The sequence below is a fragment of the Ornithorhynchus anatinus genome, chromosome 7 (genome assembly GCF_004115215.2).
Source record: "Ornithorhynchus anatinus isolate Pmale09 chromosome 7, mOrnAna1.pri.v4, whole genome shotgun sequence".
Taxonomy (NCBI): Eukaryota; Metazoa; Chordata; class Mammalia; order Monotremata; family Ornithorhynchidae; genus Ornithorhynchus; species Ornithorhynchus anatinus.
In genome coordinates, this window is record NC_041734.1 from 67,134,855 (window position 1) to 67,155,350 (window position 20,496).

At 57.7% G+C, this 20,496-nt stretch overlaps 1 protein-coding gene across 1 annotated transcript; it reads left to right on the forward strand.

The window, feature by feature from the left end:
- The first annotated feature begins 8,017 nt into the window (after nt 1-8,017).
- On the forward strand, nt 8,018-20,454 carry UNC5CL (unc-5 family C-terminal like). Its single transcript, XM_029069816.2, has 9 exons — nt 8,018-8,296; nt 9,708-10,606; nt 11,602-11,902; nt 14,115-14,377; nt 15,221-15,322; nt 16,178-16,245; nt 18,451-18,551; nt 19,059-19,172; nt 19,654-20,454. Exons 2-9 carry the CDS (start codon nt 10,210-10,212, stop codon nt 19,877-19,879), a joined length of 1,572 nt encoding a protein of 523 aa, XP_028925649.1. The 5' UTR covers nt 8,018-8,296; nt 9,708-10,209; the 3' UTR covers nt 19,880-20,454.
- The last annotated feature ends 42 nt before the right edge of the window (nt 20,455-20,496 follow it).

The window sequence follows — 20,496 nt, forward strand, 5'->3', positions numbered from 1 at the left end:
CCCATGACCTATGACTCCAAAGCATGTGTGGGGCTGGGATTGAGAGTCAGGAAGGTGAACCAGAAAGTGCCCAGAAGCCCCCAGGTCCCTGGTTGCAGGAGGCACAGATCACTGGGGCCAATCTTGATTTTATTTGCCTATCTCACTCAGGGCACCCGTTAATGTCAGATCTTCAAAGACTGATGAGTATTTATTGCTGTAGAAGGCAGCGTGGCCTAGAGGAAAGAACATGGGCCTGGGAGTCAGAGGATCCGGATTCTAATCCTAACTCCGCCACTTGCCTGCTGTTTGATCTTGGACAAGTCAAGTTCCCTCATCTGAAAAATGAGGATTAAATACCCCTCCTATTTAGACTGTGCCCCCTGTGTGGGATAGGGACTGTGTCCAACCTGATTATATTGAATCTACCCCAGTGGACCCTTTTCAGGGTCGCACCTGGAGAGTTTCCAGTCCTCTGCCCGTTTGGGCTATGGGAGGGAGAGTCAAGCAAAGGCCTACCCATTCCATTCCTAGCTTGGGCAGTGGCTAGGGGGTGGCAGGCAATCTGCTACAAGTCAAAACCCACCTGTGCTGGGCAGCAGTGGCACGGGAGACAGTCGAGGGCAGAGACACGAGCTTCCTGCGCAGAAAGCGGCAATGGTAAACCACTTCCAGATTTTTACCAAGAAAACCTATGGACCCACTACTAGAACGATTGCAGATGGAGAACGGGGCGTTCTGGGAGAGACGTGTCCGTTGTGTCGCTATGGGTCGGAAACGACTCGACGGCATAAGACAAGACCCCAGTGCACCGTATAGTGCTTGGCACATAGTAAGCGCTTAACAACAACAACAGTAATAATAATAATACCCCCAAAGTCCTAATCCAGAGGGCTCTGCACACCAATGTGCCTGTTGACGAGTTGACCACCCACAATTCTCCCATCCCTTTCCCTCTCCCTCCCTGGGGAAGTTTAAGCCAACCATTGCCCCCTCCTCCAAAGAGGCTGGGGCCCCTACTGGGAAGACATTCTAGCATAGCATAATGGGAAAAGCACGGGCCTGGGAGTCAGAGGACCCGAGTTCTAATCCTGGCTCCACCATGTGTGACCTCAGGCCATTTACTTAAATTTTCTGTGCCTCAGCTCATCTGTAAAATGGGGATTAAACCCTACTCTCTCCTAGTTAGATTGGGAGTCTCATGTGGGACAAGGACTGGGTTCAACCTAATTAACGGGTATCTATCCCGGCACTTAATACAGTGCTTGGCAGATAGTAAGCGCTTAACAACTACTGTAATTATTAGGAAGCCCAGGGGAGGTCCCGGAGGGAGGTTAGTGGGGAGGTCTCTGGCGGTCCCAGAGGTGAAGTTCTAGAGGAGAGGTCCCAGAGGAGGTCCATAGGGCATGTCCTAATGGGGAGGTGCCAGGAGACTGCAGAAGGGGCGGTTGTGAGAGAGGGTCAGCAGGTCCACCCCTCCACGTTCTTCCTTCCTCACCCACCTCCATCCTCCGAGCCCCCGGCCCCATCCCGGGCCTTCCATGGCCCGTTCCCAGAAGCTCAGACCCACATTTTCAGCATTTGGAGGCATAGACCTCACTCTGCAAAATGGAAACTGCTAAGAGCTGATCTTGAATGGCCAGCTCGAGGCCCATCTTCTCCAGCAAGCCTTCCCAGGCTGACCTGATCCACCTGTCTAATTTACCAGCCCCTCCTGCGGGCCCCTCTAACCTCCAACCAGTTCTTGCCATGCTTGTATCTATTTGCCTCCCCTGGCTCCCCTGTTAGTCTGCCAGCAAACTCAGGGCAGGGGCCTCGTTGGCTCTCTCTTCAAGACTCCAGTCACCTGGGAATTCAAGACAGTTTCGTGGACAGATTTACTGATTCCTTGCTCCTTCCTGCCTCTCTGGGCCAGATCAGATTGCTGGTGGTTGGGGGAATATATGGGGTGCCGGCGTGGTTGAAGGGGTCTCGGGGGAGGGGGTATGGATGGGACTGGGATGTTAATCTCTTTTCAGGAAATGGCCGCCTGTTTCGGGGAGAGCCTAGCTAACGGCTACCGTGCTACTGGGAGAGCCAGAGGGAGCTGGGGGTGAAGGTGTGTGTCGGGGTCGGGGGAAGAGGAGGGGGGATTGGTGTGGGAGTGGCTGTCACTGGAGCTTACTCATCCGGGCAGCCCCCACTGCCCCATCTCTCCAGTGATCCCCAGCACTTGTTCCTGGGGCCAGTCTCTGATGTTTGGAACCTTGGCTTCATGTTGAGCTGCCTACTGCTAAGGGACAGCTTTCCCTTTTCCCCTCTCCTCCAACCTGGCCGCCCCCCACCCACCCCCCGGGTCTCTCTGACCAACAGAGGCTATTTATGGCCGTTCCAGGCCAGATTCCCGGGCCTGAGAGCTGAGACTCTCCCGGGCCAGCCAGGGGGCCGCTTCCCCTCCCCCAAGTCAGCACTCCAACTAATCTGGGGAATGTGGAGCCCATGTGCGACCCCTCCCCCCACCCCAGCTGTCACAGCCCGGCTCCTTCTAGGGCAGTGAGCTCCCCCCCACCCCGCTGCTTCATCTCCTTTTGCCCCCCATAAGTCTCCTGAGGGTCAGGGCTTGGAAGGTACCCGTGAACACCTCCTGAGCTCCCTGACTTTTTGGAACCTAAAGCTTCCGAGCCTCAGGAGGTGGGAAGTTGGCCCAGAGAGGGAGCAGGAAACTGGACATGGTCCTGGGGTTCCCACAGTGGGCCAGAGGTAAGGGTCCAGGCATCCTGCAGACCAACTTACAGGGGACTGGGTGAAAAGTGGGGAGGGAAAGGGGATCCCCCTACGTGCTAGCCTGCCGGGGGGGGGGGGAAGGGCCTGGCTGGGGAGGGATGGGGGCAGGGAGGACGAGGAGGAGGAAAGAGGCAGGAGGACAGGCTGACTAGGGGAAGGTTGAAACCATCCCTGGGGCGGGAGCCCAGGTGGAAAGGAGACACCCAGGCACTCCTGGAGGGTCGGGGCAGGGGCCGGGGCTCTGTTTGCGGGAGCAGCTGGTCACCCTAACAGACCGTCTCCCTGGAGACCTGGCCGGGGCCCGGCCCCATCCCGCTGCCCTCTTACCCCTCCCAGGCCCGCCGCCCCCTCCGGTGGGAACCACTGAACCGAAGGACACCGATCCCAGCACACACACACACATATCCAGGGGCAACACCCACGTGGGGGTGGGACCTCCCCCCGCCACACTGCTAAGGCAACCGGGGGTGTTGACACAAACACTGGGGAGTGTGAAGGGGGTCCTGAGGGGACTCTGGGGCTCCCGCCTCTCTGTACCGCCCCCCTTCAGCACTCCCCCTGCCCCGCAGTCAGCAGTCCCGGGGCCACCGAGGCCCATGGAGGTCCACACCCTCCTCCCCATCCCCCCAGCACACACGTCACAAAACCTGGCATATACACTAATTGTGTGTGTGTGTGATAATAATAATAATGGTACTGGTTAAGCACTTACTATGGGCCAAGCACTGTTCTAAGCCCAGGGATAGATATAAGCTAATCAGGTTGGACGTAGTCCATGTCCCACATGGGGCTCATGGTCTTACTCTCCATTTTACAGATGAGGTAACTGAGGCCCAGAGAAGTGCAGTGACTTGCCCAAGGTCACACAGCAGACAAGTGACAGAGCTGGGATTGGAACCCAAGTCCTTCTGACTCCCAGGCCTGTGCTCTAACCACTAAGATATGCTACAGATCTGGGAGCAGGAGGGGGGACGGGTGTGGGTAAAAATCCTCCATCCCCCGTCTCCAGCTTCCAAGCTGGAGGAGTGTGATCCGCCCCCTAGATATGCCCGTGTTTGTGTGTTCCAGCCATGGGCCCACGCCACTCTACCCTGTGCTCCACCTCATGCCAAAAGGAGACACGCACATGTGCACAAATCGGGGATCCATGAGCGCACACAGAGAGCACACGCCCTAGATGGCAAACCCCTGACTGTCGGCTATAGCTGTGACTGGGCCTTCGGCCATGGGGTATCGAGCAACAGATGAGGCAGGGGAGCGGAGGGGCGGGGAGGAGGGAGGGTGTTGGCCGGGGCCTGGTGTCCCGCAGCCTCGTGGGCCTGGTCTGGCATCTCAGCCACCTGGCTTGAGGAGTCGGGACCTGGATCTGGCCCTGTCGGGGCCTGGCATCCTGGTACTGAGTCTTGGCGAGGGCACAGATTTCCTGTCCACTGGCTCTGACAGGAGAGCAGAAATAGCGGGAGAACGGAAAACAGCCACGGATTGAGGGAGGGAAGGAGGTGTGGAAGGGCAGAGGGAGGGAGGGAAGGAGGGAGAAGGAGACTGTGTCAGGGATCTGTGTCCACCAGTCCCTTACCCTCCTTAGAGAGATGATAACCTCCAGTGGTGGCCTATCGACCTTCGCAAGAAACAAAAACTCCTCACTCTTGGCTCCAAAGCTCTCCATCCATTGGCCCCCCCCCACCTCACCTCCCTTCTCCTCCTTCTCCAGCCCAGCCCGCACACTCCGCTCCTCTGCCCCGGCTAACCTCCTCACCGTCCCTCGTTCTCGCCTGTCCCGCCGTCGACCCCTGGCCCACGGCCTACCTCTGACCTGGAATGCCCTCCCTCCTTACCTCCGTCAAACTAACTCTCTTTCCCTCTTCAAGGCCCGTCTGAGCGCTCACCTCCTCCAGGAGGCCTTCCCAGACTGAGCCCTCCCTTTCCCTCTGCCCCTCCTCCCGTCCCCATTCCCCCTCCTCCCTCCCTCTGCTCTACCCCCTTCCCCTCCCCACTTGTACATATTTATATATATTATTTATTACTCTATTTATTTTGTTAATGATGTGTATATATCTATGATTCCATTTATCCTGATGGTATTGACGCCTGACTACTTGTTTTCTTTTGTTGTCTGTCTCCCCTGTTTAGACTGTGAGCCCATTGTTGGGTGGGGATTGTCTCTATCTGTTGCCGAATTGTACATTCCAAGCATTTAGTACAGTGCTCTGCACATAGTAAGTGCTCCATAAATACGATTGAATGAATGAATGAATAACCACTAACGAGTAACCTCGCCTTTACCGCTAATCCTTTCTGGCTACCTCTGGGAACTGTCTGCTCCCTGGCCACTCTCTCTGGCCTCCAGGGCCCCCTCCCTGCCCCCGAAGGCACTTAACTTCTCTGTGCCTCAGTTACCTAGAGAAGCAGCGTGGCTCAGTGGAAAGAGCCCGGGCTTGGGAGTCAGAGGTCATGGGTTCGAATCCCGGCTCTGCCACCTGTCAGCTGGGTGACTGTGGGCAAGTCACTTCACTTCTCTGGGCCTCAGTGACCTCATCTGTAAAATGGGGATGAAGACTGTGAGCCTCATGTGGGACAACCCGATTACCTTGTATCTACCCCAGTGCTCTGCACATAGTAAGTGCTTAACAAATACCAACATCATTACTATTATTATTATCTCATCTGTAAAATGGAGATTAAAAATGTGAGCTCCACGTGGCAGAGGGACTGTGTCTAACCTGATCAACTTGTATCTACCCCAGTGCTGAGAACAGTGCCTGGCACCTAGTAAGTACTTAAAAAGTACAATAATTATCATCACCATCACCGTTATTATTAAAAGTGTGGGGAGGAGGGCTTTGCATTTGGACTAGAGCGGGCCTGAAGCCGAAGTGGAGTTGGTGGTCCCAATCGGTCAATCGGTCATTAATATTTATTGATCACTTACTGTGTGCAGAAGCACTGTCCCTAAGCACTTGGGAGAGTATAATACAATAGAGGTTGGTAGATATGTTCCTTGTTCACAAGGAGCTTAGAGTAGAGAAGCAGCATGGCTTAATGGAAAGAGCACGGGGCTTGGGAGTCAAGGATGTGGGTTCTAATTCCGGCTCCACCCACTTGTCTGCTGTGTGACCTGGGACCAGCCACGTTAACTTCTCTGTGTCTCAGTTTACCTCAGCTGGGAAAATGGGGATTAAAACTGTGAGCCCCTCGTGGGATAACCTGATTACCTTGAATCTACCCCAGCACTTAGAACAGTGCTTGGCACATAGTAAGCACTTAACAAATACCATTATTATTATCACAGTCTAGCGGGGGAGACGAACATTGAAATAAATTACATAGTTTGTGCCATAAGTGCCCCTTCACCTCCCCTCAGCTAAGCCTCCTTTCCTCCCATTTCCCTCTGCTCTTCTCCCTCTCCCTTCCCCTCCCCTCAGCACTGTGCTCATCTCATTTGTATACATTTTTATTACCCTATTTATTTTGTTAATGAGATGTACATCCCCTTGATTCTATTTATTGCTATTGTTTTTGTCTGTCCTCCCCGATTAGACTGGTAGGCCCTTCAGTGGAGCAGGGATTATCTCTATCTGTTGCCGAATTGTACATTCCAAGCGCTTAATACAGTGTTCTGCACATAGTAAGCGCTCAATAAATACTATTGAATGAATGAATAAGTGCTATAGGGCTTAGGGTGGGGTGAATATCAAGTGTTTAAACAGAACAGATCCAAGAGCAAAAGCAATGCAGAAAGGAGAGGGAGTAGGGAAAATGAGGGTTTAGTCAGGGAAGGCCTCTTGGAGGGGATGGGATTTTAGGAGGGTTTTGAAGGGCGGGAGAGCGACGGCTGGCAGATATGAAGGGGGAAGGATTGCCAGGACGTTCATTCATTCATTCAATAGGATTTGTTGAGGCTTACTATGTGCAGAGCACTGTACTAAGGGCTTGGAATGAACAAGTCGGCAAACAGATAGAGACAATCCCTGCCGTTTGACGGGCTTACGGTCTAATCGATGTGGCAAGGGGTCAGTAATGAGAAGCAGCATGGCGTGATGGCTAGACCCCGGGCCTGGGAGCCAGAAGTTCATGGGCTCTAATCCTGACTCTGCCACTTGTCTGCTGTGTGACCTTGGGCAAGTCACTTTACTTCTCTGGGCCTCAGTTACCACATCTATAAAATGGGGATTGAGACTTTGAGCCCCTCTCTTTCCCTCTTCAAAACCCTACTGAGGGATCACATCCTCCAGGAAGCCTTCCCAGACTGAGCCCTCCCTTTCCCTCTGCCTCTCCTCCCCTCCCCATTCTCCCTTCTCCCGCCCTCTGCTCTTCCCCCTTCCTCGCCCTACAGCTCTTGTGTATATTTGTATATATTATTTTTTACTCTATTTTATTAATGATGTATAAATATCTTTGATTCTATTTATCTATTTTGATGGTACCGATGCCTGATTACTTGTTTTGTTTTGCCGTCTCCCCCTTTTAGTCTATGAACCCGTTGTTGGGCAGGGGTGGTCTCTATCTGTTGCCGAATTGGACATTCCAGGCACTTAGTACAGTGCTCTGCACACAGTAAATGCTCAATAAATACAATTGAATGAATGAATGACAGTGACTGTGTCCACCTGGATTTGCTTGTATCCACCCCTGCGATTAGTACGGTGCCCGGGACACAGTAAGTGCTTAACAAATACCGTAATCATTATTATTAGATCAAGGTACAGCGAGTAGGTTGGAGTTAGCGGAGTCAAGTAAGGGTGATGGATTGTCGTAGGAAATCGGGGAGGTAAGGTAGGAGGAAGCAAGCAGATTGAGTGCTTTAAAGCTGGTGGTGAGGAGTTTCTGTTCCCTGCAGAGCAGGAACAGCTGGGTGGATGCTTGTTCTGCAGGGGGCTGAGCCAGGGTCCTGCCCTGGCCCTTGGGGTCCCCCTCCCCAACAGACCCAGAATGGGGTGGAGGCAGTCAAAGAGTGGGTGGCAAGACATGCGGCCGGGTGGGAGTGGGCAGGGAAGTCTCTGGTCCTGACCCAGCCCAGTGCTCTCCTATCCCCACTGCTCGAGGCTTAGTACAGTGCTTTGCACACAGTAAGTGCTCAATAAATAGGATTGAATGAATGAAGCTGAGCCCCAGCTCTCCAGTGCTCTCGTTAAGTGCTCAGTCCCAGCTTTGGCTGATGACTCCTCTCTGGCACCACCAGAGGACGCAGCTGAAAGTCTACTCCTCCCTCGTGATGGGCAGGTGAGAGGGGCCGCCAAGGGGCAGGAGGAGACCCTTCTGCCAGAGGACCCCCACTCTTTCCCCCACTTTGCCCCCCCCCACTTCTGACCGGGGGGAGGCCTCACCTCTGGGGTCTCCAGGCCTCGCCCCTCTGCCCCAGCTGGACTTTGCCAGCAGTGTGACTTGGAAGCCAGGTTGAACTTTCCCCCCAGGTCAGCCGGCTGGGGCAGGGCTGGACGCCCGGAAGCAACCGGCCCCACCTTGAACCGGGCTCTCCTCCTCCTCCGGCAACGGCGGCTTCTCCTCCACCCGGAACCCGGCCCTACGGCACCTAAGGAGCACTGGGGACGCCTGGGTGAGTGCCAGGAGAAAGCACCCCAAGGAGGGAGGGGGTGGGGCTGGGGCCCCAGAAGGGAGAGGGGCAGGGGCAAGGGACACTGCAGTGCGAGGGGTGGGGACCGGTGATATGGGTGGGAGAGGGCTGGGGCCCGGGCCAAGGGAGCAGAAAATCCGGGGTGAGGGGTGGGGCGGGGCCGGGGCACTGTGGGATCTGGGCTGGGGCTAGGAGCACTGAGGTGGAGAGCTAAGAGCTGAGGTGGGGAGAGGGGCTGGAAGAGTTGGGGGCCGGGGAATCGTACTGAAGTCAGGTTTAGAAAGGGTCACTTGGAGATGTCTAGCCGTGGGCCCGAGCAGAGGCAGCTAGCCACGGCTCCAGGCATCCCGAAGGAAGGCAAGGGAAAGCAGAGAGGCCCCCACTCTGCAGGTTGAACGCAGGCCCAGGGCGGGACCGAGAGGGGGAAGGGGCCTCCCTGTCCCTGGGACCGGTCAGCGGCATGTTTGCCCAGTATACCTTTTTCTCCTCGGCCTCCAGCTCCACAGCCCCTAGTTCCTGTCTCCCAGGCCTCCTGTCCCCTCCCCCTCTGATTCCCGGGCCCTCCAGATCCCCGGCCTCTAGTTCCTCGTCCCCGGCCCCCTGGCTCCCCAGCCTTTGTCCTGGCTTCCAGCCCCCTGCAGCGGATCTATTTTGGAGCGGAGAGCTCTCCAGCCGATTGCACTCTGTGTTCTAAATCTTCCCCAGTGGAATCCCTTGCTGGTGGGGTGAGGCAGTGGGGAGAGGGTGGGGACCTGGAGAAGTGGAACGGACCCCATTCCCTCTGAGGGCACTGCGGGGTATCGGGACGGCCTGGGGGAGGGCACGGACATAGCACGGGGTTCAGTGTGGGCACAGTGGGGGCTCAGCATGAGCACAGGGTTCTGTGTGGGCCCAGAGGGGCTCAGCGTGAGCACGGGATTCTGTGGGGGCACAGCAGAGCGTTCAGTGTGGGCACAGCAGAGGGTTCAGTGGAGGCTTAGCATAGGGCTCAGTGTGAGCTCAGAGAAGGGACCACCAGGGGCAGGGTAACAACGTTAAAGTGGAGGCCGCAGCAGGAGCACAGAGTGCCACCGGGCATTTGGTTGAGGGCCCAGGGACCCTGGACCGGTGAGGGGAGAGGAGCAGAGCAGAGAGAGGCAGGGGACTGGACAGAGGGTCAAGGGAAAGCACTGGAGACCTGGGCTGATGGATTGTTGGGGCCTTAGAATATTTAGCAATATGAAAATAATCTTCAAATAATCTTCGAACTGGTGGCTTTGGGGGCTGTGGGAGGGGCCCGCAGGGCTGACGGGAGGAGTGAGGGAGCTGGCGGGGAGAGGAGAGCTGTGGGGGAGAGTCTAAGGTAGGGAGGGTGTGGGCCCGAGCTCTGAGGTCTCCCTTTCCCTCTCCACAGACTCTGGGTCCGTGGGAGAAGCCACAGGCCTGCCCCGAGCCTCCACCCTGCCCGTCACGCCCAAGATCTACAGAGCTGAGGGGCCCAGCGTCCTGCAGAGCCCCCCACGGGGAGCCCACTTCCGGCCGTCTGGTGTTCCGTGCCCACCCTAGGGGACCCCCTCCTCCCCCAGGCCATGACCCCTGGTGGCCCCTGCGGCCAGCTCTCCCACAGGCCCCCGGCGGACACGGCTGCTCACACCCCGTCCTTGCGGTCGGGGCCCAGCTGAGGCCAGTGGCCCTACCCACCTAGAGCCCCTCTACACCATCCCTGGGGACCTGGAATCCCGCCCATTCCCCCACAGAGCCCTCCACCCCACCTGGGGCCAGAGAGCGACTCCCGCACCTCACCGGAGCCCCTGCCCAGCCGGAAGCCGCCTCCCTTTCCCCCGGACGGAACCTCCCCGGCCCCGAAGCGGCCACCCGGCCCCCGGCTCCGGCCGACTTCCCAGCGGGGCCGGGCCATGTGCCTTCCCGACGACCTCCTCCAGTCCAGCCCGCTAGCCCAGCTGCCGCCGCTGCTGCTAGCAGGGGTGCCCATAGCCACTGCCCTGCTGCTGCTGGCCCAGTGCCTGTACTGGCCGTGCCCACGGGGCCGACGCCGGGGCAGCCGGAGGGTCTCCGCGGAGCCGGCCGGCCCCTCCCTGCCCAGCCTGGAGGGCTTAGCGCCGGGCCCCTGCACCCCTGCCTCCCTCTCTGAGGCCGAGGCCTTCTACCGCGAGCTGGGCACCCCCACCGAAGGCCGCGTCCGTATCGAGCGGCTGCTGCACAAGCTTCTGGTGTTCACGGGGAGAGAGGTGGGCCACCGCGGCGGCTGCCTCATGCTCCCTGACATGGGCATCTCGCTAGTCGTCCCCCCAGGTGACCGGCCCCGCTTGTGTCCCTTTGCCCCTGTCCCAGCCCCCATCTCGGCCCCTGCCCTCCCTTCTCTGCTTCTGCCTCCATCTTTGCTCTTCCCCCCGCTCCAGCTGGATCTGGCCCCGGGAGGACTCCCTGCTGGGCTGCGGGGCTTCTAGGGAGAGGAAGGGTGGGTCCAGTTTGTCCTGGACACCGGCTGCTCATAGAGAAGCAGCTTGTCTCAGTGGAAAGAGCCCGGGCTTGGGAGTTAGAGGTCATGGGTTCTAATCCCGGCCCCACCACTTGTCAGCTGTGTGTCTGTGGGCAAGTCACTTAACTTCTCTGTGCCTCAGTTGCCTTATCTGGAAAATAATAATAATAATAATAATGTTGGTATTTGTTAAGCGCTTACTATGTGCCGAGCACTGTTCTAAGCGCTGGGGTAGATACAGAGTAATCAGGTTGTGCCACGTGAGGCTCACAGTCTTAATCCCCATTTTACAGATGAGGAAACTGAGGCACAGAGAAGTTAAGTGACTTGCCCACAGTCACACAGCTGACGAGTGGCAGATCCGGGATTTGAACCCATGACCTCTGACTCCCAAGCCCGGGATCTTTCCACTAAGCCACGCTGCTTCCCCGGGATTAACGGGGGATTAAATTAAAATGGGGATTAAGACTGTGAGCCCCACGTGGGACAACCTTGTATCTATCCCAGCACTTAGAACAGTGCTTGGCACATAGTAAGCACTTAACAAATACCATTATTATCATTATTATTATTATTATTCTTGTCATTAAGAGGAGACCCCAGGTTTGCTGGGAGAGAGTTGGAAACAAGGACCTGGTCAGAGTGACCTGAACAACGTAGCTGAGACCTGGAGGGGTGAAGATGGCAGGAGCTCCGGCCCGGGGTTGGATTGCCTGAGCTAGTTGGGTAGTAGGCTTGCCCAGGAGCCCTCTCCCCAGCCTTCCCTGCCACCCAGCTGCCCTGATGCTCTCCTTGTCCCCGTCCCCAGGTGCGGTGGAGCCGGGGCGCATGGAGCGCGTGTCCCTGGTGCTTGTGTGGGACCTGAGTGACGCTCCAGCCCTGACCAAGTCCCAGGCTTTGGTCAGCCCGGTGGTGTCCTGCGGCCCCCACGGCACCTCCTTCCGCCGGCCCTGCACGTTGACCTTCAAGCACTGTGCCCAGCTCCCCAGCCAGGCCCGGGCATTCACCAGCGACACCGCCCTGCTGGATCCCAAGGACTGGCATCCCGTGGGCAGCAGCCAGGCCCGGACTACCCGCGACGAATGCTGCATCCAGCTCTCTCACTTCAGGTGGACTGGGGGCCGGGGGGAGGGTGAGGACTGATCCCCCAGCCTCCTCCACTCGCTACCCCACCCCCTGTCTGTCACGTCCACCTTTCCTGCCTCTCCAGTCGATCGCTTGGTCTGCACTGAGCACACATCGTGTGCGGAGCTCAGAGTTCTGGAGGAAGCTCAGGGGAGGAGAAGACCCGGTGGTTCCCTGCCTCGAGGGGCCCAGAATCTTTCTGTTTGGGAAGAAAGGACAGATGCTGACCCGCCGTCCCAGACTGTACCCTACTTCAGGGCTTGCTCCCCGAGCACTAAGAAAGTGTCTTGCTTCTAGTGTGCGTTCCCCAGAACTGAATATAATGCTCTACTCTCAGTCAGTCGGTCAGGGGTCAGGGGTGAGGCGTCAGGAAATGTGCTATGGATTGTGCTGGGCCTTGGTGGGAGGGGTGGCAGGAAGAGGAGACATCAGGGGACTGACAGTCGGAGGAGGTGGATTTATGGAGCCTCCGGGGAGGAGGTGGGCATTTTCAAGATGCTGGAGGTGGGGTGGGGGGGCGTGGATGGTGGAGAATCAATCAATTGTCGGTATTGATTTTTTGGTATTTTGTTAAGTGCTAAGCATTGGGATAGGCACGAGATAATCAAGTTGGACGGTCCGTGTCCCAGTCGGGGCTCACAGTCTTAATCCCCATTTTTCAGATGAGCTAACACAGGGAAATTAAGTAACTTGCCGAAAGTCACACAGCAAGCATTTGGCAGAGCTGGGATAACCTAGGTCCCTTTGACTCCCAGGCCCGTTTTCTATCCACCGGGCCATTCTGCTTCTCCTATTTTTTAATGAGCACTTAGTCTGTGCAGAGCATTGCACTGAGTGCTTAGGAGACTATACTAGAATTAGACGTGACCCCTGCCCACAAGGGGCTTAGAGTCTAGCGGGGCAGAGCATGTTGGATGGGCAAGGGATAGCTCCAGCTCAGTCAGAGTGGTGGATGTGCTGAGGGCAAGGGAGGAACCAGTTGGCCTAGGGGAGCAGAGGGCCAGACTGGGGTGCAGGGAGAAAGGAAGGGGGGCAGGGAGGCAGGGTGCTGTCAATGGAGCCTTGAAGACTGAGGTCAAAGATTGTAAATTGCCTGGAGTGATTAGGAGCCCCTGTCGGGGTCTGGCCTGGGACTGACCAGATCAAAGACCCTGGAGGAAGATGTTTGGGGTTGCAGCTGGAAGAGCAGTGGCTTAGTGGATAGAGCAGGGGCTGGGGAATCAGAAGGACCTGGGTTCTAATCCTGACTCCGCCACGTGTCTGCTCTGTGACCTTTGGCCAGTCACTTCACTTCTCTGGGTCTCAGTTACCTCATCTGTAAAGTGGGGATTAAGAGTGTGAGCCCCATGTGGGACGGGGACTGTGTCCAACCTGATTAACTTGTATCTACCCCAGCGTGTTAGAACAGTCCTTGGCACATAAGAAGCACTGAACAAGTGCCGTGATTATTATTATAATAGTAATCCGATTTATTGAGCACTTTCTGGGTGCAGAGCACTGAACTAAGCACTGGGAGAGAATACCCAGATGAGAATTAGATACCGTCTGGAGGGGGCTGGAGGTCTGGGGTCCTGTCCCTCCCTCTGTCAGCCCTGGTCCGGTCACGGGGTCAAGCTTCGACAACTCCACCGCCCTGTCTTTCTGACCCGGGTAATTTCTCTGCCCTTTGGCCCATCCTGTCTGGGTCCTGTCTGTTGGTCTGCTCTATCTCGCCTATGTTGGTCCGTCTTACTTAGACAGTCTGCCCATATCTGTTTGTTTGAGACCGATGTACTTCTCTGCTGATTCTTCCTCCCCTCCCGGCACGGTTGCCGCTTCCCTACCGTCACCCCATTTTCCCGGCCCAAAGTGGAGACAAACTGGGGTTTTGCACCCACACCCACCCCGTCCCCGGTACCCGGGCGGGGCAAGGATCATCGGAGCTGCCTGCCCCTTTTGATCCCCGCTCCCGCCAGGGCCCTGGATGGTTATTCCTGCGGTCTTCTGCGGGTAGATTGCCTGCCTGGGGACTATGCAAGCCCCATGGGCCCCGTGCAGAAGGCTCAGAAGACCCAGAGTCCAGGGAGAGGCGTGGCACAGAGCTGCTATGGTTCTGCCGCCGCTCCTGCCGCCCAGAAGCTGGGTCAGAGCCAGGTGTCCGCCTCCCCCTCCCCCAGCTCCACCCATACCCACATGACCCCACCCCCCTCCCCGCAGCCTCTACACTTGCGTCTTGGAGTCCCAGGCCCGGCACGACGCCCACAAGTGGCTCCAGCTTGCCATCTTCTGCTCACCCTTGGCCTCCAGCCAGTCCCACCTGCAGCTGCGGGTCTACTTCCTGAACAACACACCCTGTGCCCTCCAGTGGGCGATGACCAACGAGCGTCCACACGGGGGTTGCCTCCGGGGGCCCTGCCAACTCTTCGACTTCACCGGCGCCCGGGGAGACCAGTGCCTGGCACTCACCTACCTTTCGGACGGTAAGGGGAGGGTGAGCCCCAGGGGATTGGAGGGTGGGGGCTGGCCCTGGCCAGAGTGGTGTTGCCAGATCCCCAAGGGGCAGGGCAGGCCCCAACCACGTACGAGCTTCCTGGGTGGTTCCAGAGATTCGTTCATTCACTCAATCGTATTTATTGAGCACTTACTGTGTGCGGAGCACTGTTCTAAGTGCTTGGAAGGTACAATTCGGCAACAGATAGAGACAATCCCTACCCAACAACGGGCTCACAGTCTAAAAGAGGGAGGAGGAGGGGGAGAAGAGACAGACAACAAAACAAGTAGACAGGCTGAGATCTCAGAGATCTCAGAACACTTAGGGGGGTGGGGGGGACTCTCAGGGGCAAGATGGTATCTAGGAACGGGGTGGGTTGGTTGGGAATCCCAGATGTCCCTGCAGCCTAGGTCGCTGCACCTCTACTAAGCCAGGGTGGTGGACCTTTCTCAATCAATCAGTCAATGGTATTTATGGAGTGCTGATTATGTGCAGAGCACACTAAGTGCTTGGGAGGATACAGTACAACAGAATTAGCAGACACGTTCCCTGCCCATCTTTCTTTTAGAGGGAGAAGGGGCTCTGGGTTCCTTCTGGGCAGCTTTGGCTGGACTGGACTTCTTCGGGGCCTGTAACCCCTCCAGCCCAGACCCAGCCCTCTGGATGGTGGGGAAAGGGGAGACGGACCCAGGAGAGGTGGGACGGGAGCCCCCTCCTGTCCGTGAACTCACGCAAACCTGGGTGACCCCCCTCCTTCCCTCCCGCAGCCCATGGTGTCCCCCTGGCTGCTCCTGATGCTGGGACCCCCTAACCTCCCCTGCTCCACTCTCAGGTTGGGAAAACGTGGACTCCGGCAGCTGCCAGCTGGTCCCTCACCTGCACATCTGGCACGGGAAGTGTCCGTTCCGCTCCTTCTGCTTCCGCAAGAAAGCAGGTAACCCCAGTGTTCTCGGTTCCCAGCCACCTCCGTGGCTCCCTGCCTCGTTCCTACGGGGCAGTTGCCCGGTGGCCGGACCCCAGCGGGTGACCCTCTCTGGCCACTCGGGTGTCGTCCTCCTGCCCAGGAGAGTGTGGGGCAGTGTAGGTAAGTGGCCTGAGCTGAGGGGGGGAGCAGCCCACCCTACTCCCTCCCTTCAGCCTCAAAACTGCCTGCAAATGTTGTAACTTCTGGGACCACGTCATTCATTCATTCATTCATTCATTCATTCATTCATTCATTCAGTCGTATTTATTGAGCGCTTATTGTGTGCAGAGCACTGTACTAAGCGCTTGGAAAGTACAATTCGGCAACAGAGACAATCCCTGCCCAACAAAGGGCTCACGGTCTAGAAGCGGGGAGGCAGACAACAAAGCAAGTAAATTGGCATCAATAGCATCAATATAGAAGCGGCGTGGCTTAGTGAAAGAGCCCGGGCTTGGGAGTCAGAGGTCATGGGTTCTAATCCCAGCTCTACCACTGGTCTGCTGTGTGACCTTGGGCAAGTCACTCAACTTCTCTGTGCCTCAGTTACCTCGTCTATAAAATGGGGATTAAGACTGTGAGCCCCATGTGGGAATACCTGATTACCCTGTAACTACCCCAGCGTTTAGAATAGTGCTTGGCACATAGAAAGCCCTTAACAAATACCATAATTATTTAATTAATAGAATTATAGATATAACCACTGTCCTTGGGAGGGGCTGTATGGGGTGTGGGGGACAGAAAAGAGGTGGGAAGCCCCTGGGGCAGCCTGATTTCTTTCTGGTCCCACCTCCTATCTTCACCTGCTTTTCCTCCTTTCCTTTGAAGCCGGTGAGAATGAGGACGGCTGCCCACCAACCAATGAGATTATTGTCACAATGCACACCTACCAGGATGTGAGTGCCCGGGTGCGGGGTTGCCGGGGGCGGAGGGCAAGGGAACCAGGAGCCCCGGGAGGTTGGCAGAGGGGGGCCCCAAAAAACTGGAAGTGTGGACCTCAGGGTTCCTCGATCCCTTCCGTGGTAAAATGACCTTCTACCCTTCCGTTGGCCCATCCTGCTTATCTCACCCACCCACCCTGTACCCCCTTCTCCTCATTCATTCATTCAGTAGTATTTATTGAGCGCTTACTATGTGCAGAGCACTGGACTAAGCGCTTGGGATGAACAAGTCGGCAACAGATAGAGACGGTCCCTGCCGTTTGACGGGCTTACGGTCTGATCGGGGGAGACGGACAGACGAGAACGATGGCGATAAATAGAGTCGAGGGGAAGAACATCTCGTAAAAACGATGGCAACTAAATAGAATCGAGGCGATGTACAATATTAACAAAATAAATAGGGTAATGGAAATATATACAGTTGAGCGGACGAGTACAGTGCTGAGGGGATGGGAAGGGAGAGGGGGAGGAGCAGAAGGAAAGGGGGAAAAGAGGGTTTAGCTGCGGAGAGGTGAAGGGGGGGTGGTAGAGGGAGTAGAGGGAGAAGAGGAGCTCAGTCTGGGAAGGCCTCTCGGAGGAGGTGAGTTTTAAGTAGGGTTTTGAAGAGGGGAAGAGAATCAGTTTGGCGGAGGTGAGGAGGGAGGGCGTTCCAGGACCGCGGGAGGACGCGGCCCAGGGGTCGATGGCGGGACGGGCGAGACCGAGGGACGGCGAGGAGGTGGGCGGCGGAGGAGCGGAGCGTGCGGGGTGGGCGGTAGAAAGAGAGAAGGGAGGAGAGGTAGGAAGGGGCGAGGTGACGTAGAGCCTCGAAGCCTAGAGTGAGGAGTTTTTGTTTGGAGCGGAGGACGATAGGCAACCACTGGAGGTGTTTAAGAAGGGGAGTGACATGCCCAGATCGTTTCTGCAGGAAGATGAGCCGGGCATCTTACCCTGCTGCTGTCCCTGCCCCAGTGAGTGAGGCAAGGCTGGCACTGGCCCTCGGTGAGCTGCCCTGAGCTCTCCCCAACCTTGGAACCCCACTGCCCTTGCCCATCCAGATGCGTTCACAGCTCTCCCTGTCGCAGCTCCGGTCGGCAGACCCTGGCCCTGGATCCTTCCTGCGGGGACTCTCAGTTCTGCCAGGGCTGGGTCCTTCCCGCCCACTCCATGGCAGGAGCCTCTGGGGGGGAACCCAGGGGTGGCAGGAAGTGGGTTAGGGCGGTTTGTCGGAAGGACCCGGGAGGGTGGAAAGGAAAAGAAACAGCACTCAGGGCTTCCCAGGCCCAGAAAGTGGGGTTTGCACCCACACTGGTTTGGGGACTAAGGAAGCCAAAGGCAGAGTGTGGGGAGGCACCAATCTGCCCCCTCCACTGGCCCTGTGCCAGGCCTGAGGGCTTCCTGGAATGGGCCTCTCTCCCCCGTCTCTGGCTGCGGCTCGTCTCCGGAGACCCTCCTTTCTCACCTCTCCCGCCCCTCGCCGTGTGGTACAGAGACCTTTGATTTTCACCTTCATTAACCTGGTTCCTGCTCCTCTTTGAGATCTCTGCCCTGGTGTGAGCAGAACTGCCTGGGTCATCCAGGCTTGGTCAGGGAGGGGCTGCCCCGGCTTAGCCGTCCGTTGCCCGGGCTGGAGTGGGCGGGTGCCCTGATGCAGACACTCAGTACAGAGCGTGGCACATAGTGAGCACTTGACGAATAACATAACAACGTGTCCTCGGCTGACCCAGGAAACACCCACTGGCCTCATTTAAAAATAGAGCCAGGGCCACATCCTACCCAGTTTGCTCCCCCGGTTCGCTCATCCAACCTTACCTTGACTGGTCCCCCTGCCCACTCACCCACCCCTACCCAGTTTGCCCACGCTGTCCCCTCCTCCAAAGTTTCTCTCTCGGGAGTTTTCAGACATGGGGACCTAATTAATCTTAGAATTAGGGTTAGGAGTGAGCTAGAGTTAATGCTAGGATTTGGAGTTAGGGTCAGGTGTCCCAGTTAAATTTAGGCAGCCATCTGAGGGGGACTCCTAACCACAACAGAGGTGTCTGTCCCACAGTGCCCTGCCTAGCTGGCGGTCTGTTCCAAAACACCCCGCCTAGCTAGCCGATCCAGGGCACTGACCTAGGGTCCAGCTGTGATGGTGATTGTGAGCGTGACCACTAAGCCCTGCCTCTCTCTCTGGTTCAGGGTTTACAGACCAAATATGCAGAGATCTTGAGGTTTCAAGCATCAGAAGAGAAATCCTGGACCCTTCCTTCTCCTGCCTTACAACCAGCACTCAGCAATAGGTGAGGACGGGGCACTGCCCAGGGACCCTCTGGCCTCAGATCAGTGACATCCCTTTCTGGGAACAGGGGGGCCTGCAGGAGGGAAAAAACTTTTTCCTTGGATAGACCAAACGCCCTGGGACCTGTCTGACTGCAAGAGGGGAAAGGGCATGTAGTGGAGACTGGGTTGGTGGGAGGAGGGCGAGGGAAGCTTGGGCAAGGAGTGGGGAGGGACCAGGGACAGGAAGGGAAGCCAGGGAAGGGTGTGTGGAAGGATGGGGGACAAGGAAAGGAGATTGGGCAGTGAGTGGAGCGGGGCAGAGCAGAGGCAGAGACCAGGGACTGGAAGGGGGTCCAGGCAGGTGCCCTGGCCCTGGAGTCCTTGGGGCCAGGATGATCCACAGCTGCTACTGCGGAAGCTACCCCTGCCCCCAGGGGAGGAGCCCCGGGGAAGAACAGCAGCGGGGCGTTGATCGGGCCCGGAAAATGCTCCCCAAACCCTCCTCCTTCCCGGCCTGCCCCCCCCAGGTTGCCCCGGGAGCTGTTTGACCAGCTGCAGATGCTCCTGGAGCCCAGCAGCGTCACGGGCAACGACTGGCGCAGGCTGGCGGCCCGCCTGGGCCTCTGTGGCATGAAGATCAGGTACCCCACCGGTCGGAGGGTGGAGTCGGGGGAGGGCATGGTCTGGAGGGGCGGGGCAAGGGAGGGCAGGGCCCTGCAGTCTCGGAGGGAGGGGCTAGGGGAGTGGAGCAGCCTCGGTTTTTGTGGCCTTCAGAGAAGGGAGAGCAGAGAGCCCCAAACCCCATGAGCCCTGCCCTGCTCCCCACCCATGTGGCCTCGGGGCCTGTGTACACCCCCACACCCCTTTCTCCCTTCTACAGGAAGTGGGGCACGGTGCCAGGGTAGAGGCAGTGACCACACCCTCTCCCCTCCCTGGAGGTAACTCTCTGTTGCCAACCTGAACTCCCGCAGGACCCAGAGATTGCCTCCATACCCTTCCCCTTCAGCCTCCCCCCACGTCCCCCCACCGAGGAACTCACCACTCACCCCCACCCCCAGGGTCCCGGCCCTGCCCGACATCCTCATGGGCCTCACCCCCCTCCCCTCTTCCTCCCCGGGTCAGGTTCCTGTCTTGTCAGCGCAGCCCAGCGGCGGCGGTCCTGGAGCTGTTTGAGGAGCAGAACGGGAGTCTTCAGACCCTGCACCGCCTCATGGTCTCCATTGAGCGGCTGGACTGCGCCTCGGCCATCCAGGACTTCCTGGACGGACAGCAGGATGCCCTGCCACTGCCCCTCCCGGAAAGTCTGGCCCAGGAGAACGAGGGGCTGCAGCTGGATGAGAAACTGTGAGCAGCGGGGGCTGGGCAAGCATCCCTCCTGGGGACACCTGGCTGGACACCCGCAGTGGACGGCAAGACTGCTGCCCCAGGCTGGGTGAGGAGTCCCCACCCCTGGGGGCACCCGGCCAGATACCCACAGTGGACACGACGACTGTTGCCCAACTGGGCAAGTAGACCTCACCCCTGGGGACACCTGGCTGGAAACCTGCATTGGACGTGACGACTGCTGCCTGGCTGGGCCTGGCCTGAAGGCAGCCGGTTTGCAGAAGAGGCCGAGCTATTCCTCTCCCAGCCCTGGAGGGCACCACTCTGCCCTCCACACCTCCCCCAGCTCACCAGAGGGGCTTTGCAGGTCCCTGGGCATCTCCCACCCCCTGGCAGCTCCCCCCGCCCTCCATGACGTTGCTCAAGGGGACTGTATACTCTGCGGCTGATCGCTGGGCAGCCCTCCCCACAGACACCCCCACCCCCAAGGTTTGGCAGCGTCAGGAGGGCAGGGGGAGGGTGCCCGATCATTGGGGAGGAAGGGAGATGACTGTCTCTGGAGCTAAAGAAGGAGGGCAGAGACCCCTCCCCGCAGATAAATGGTGCCTGACTAATTCTTCTGCCGGGCGGTGGGGGACAGGC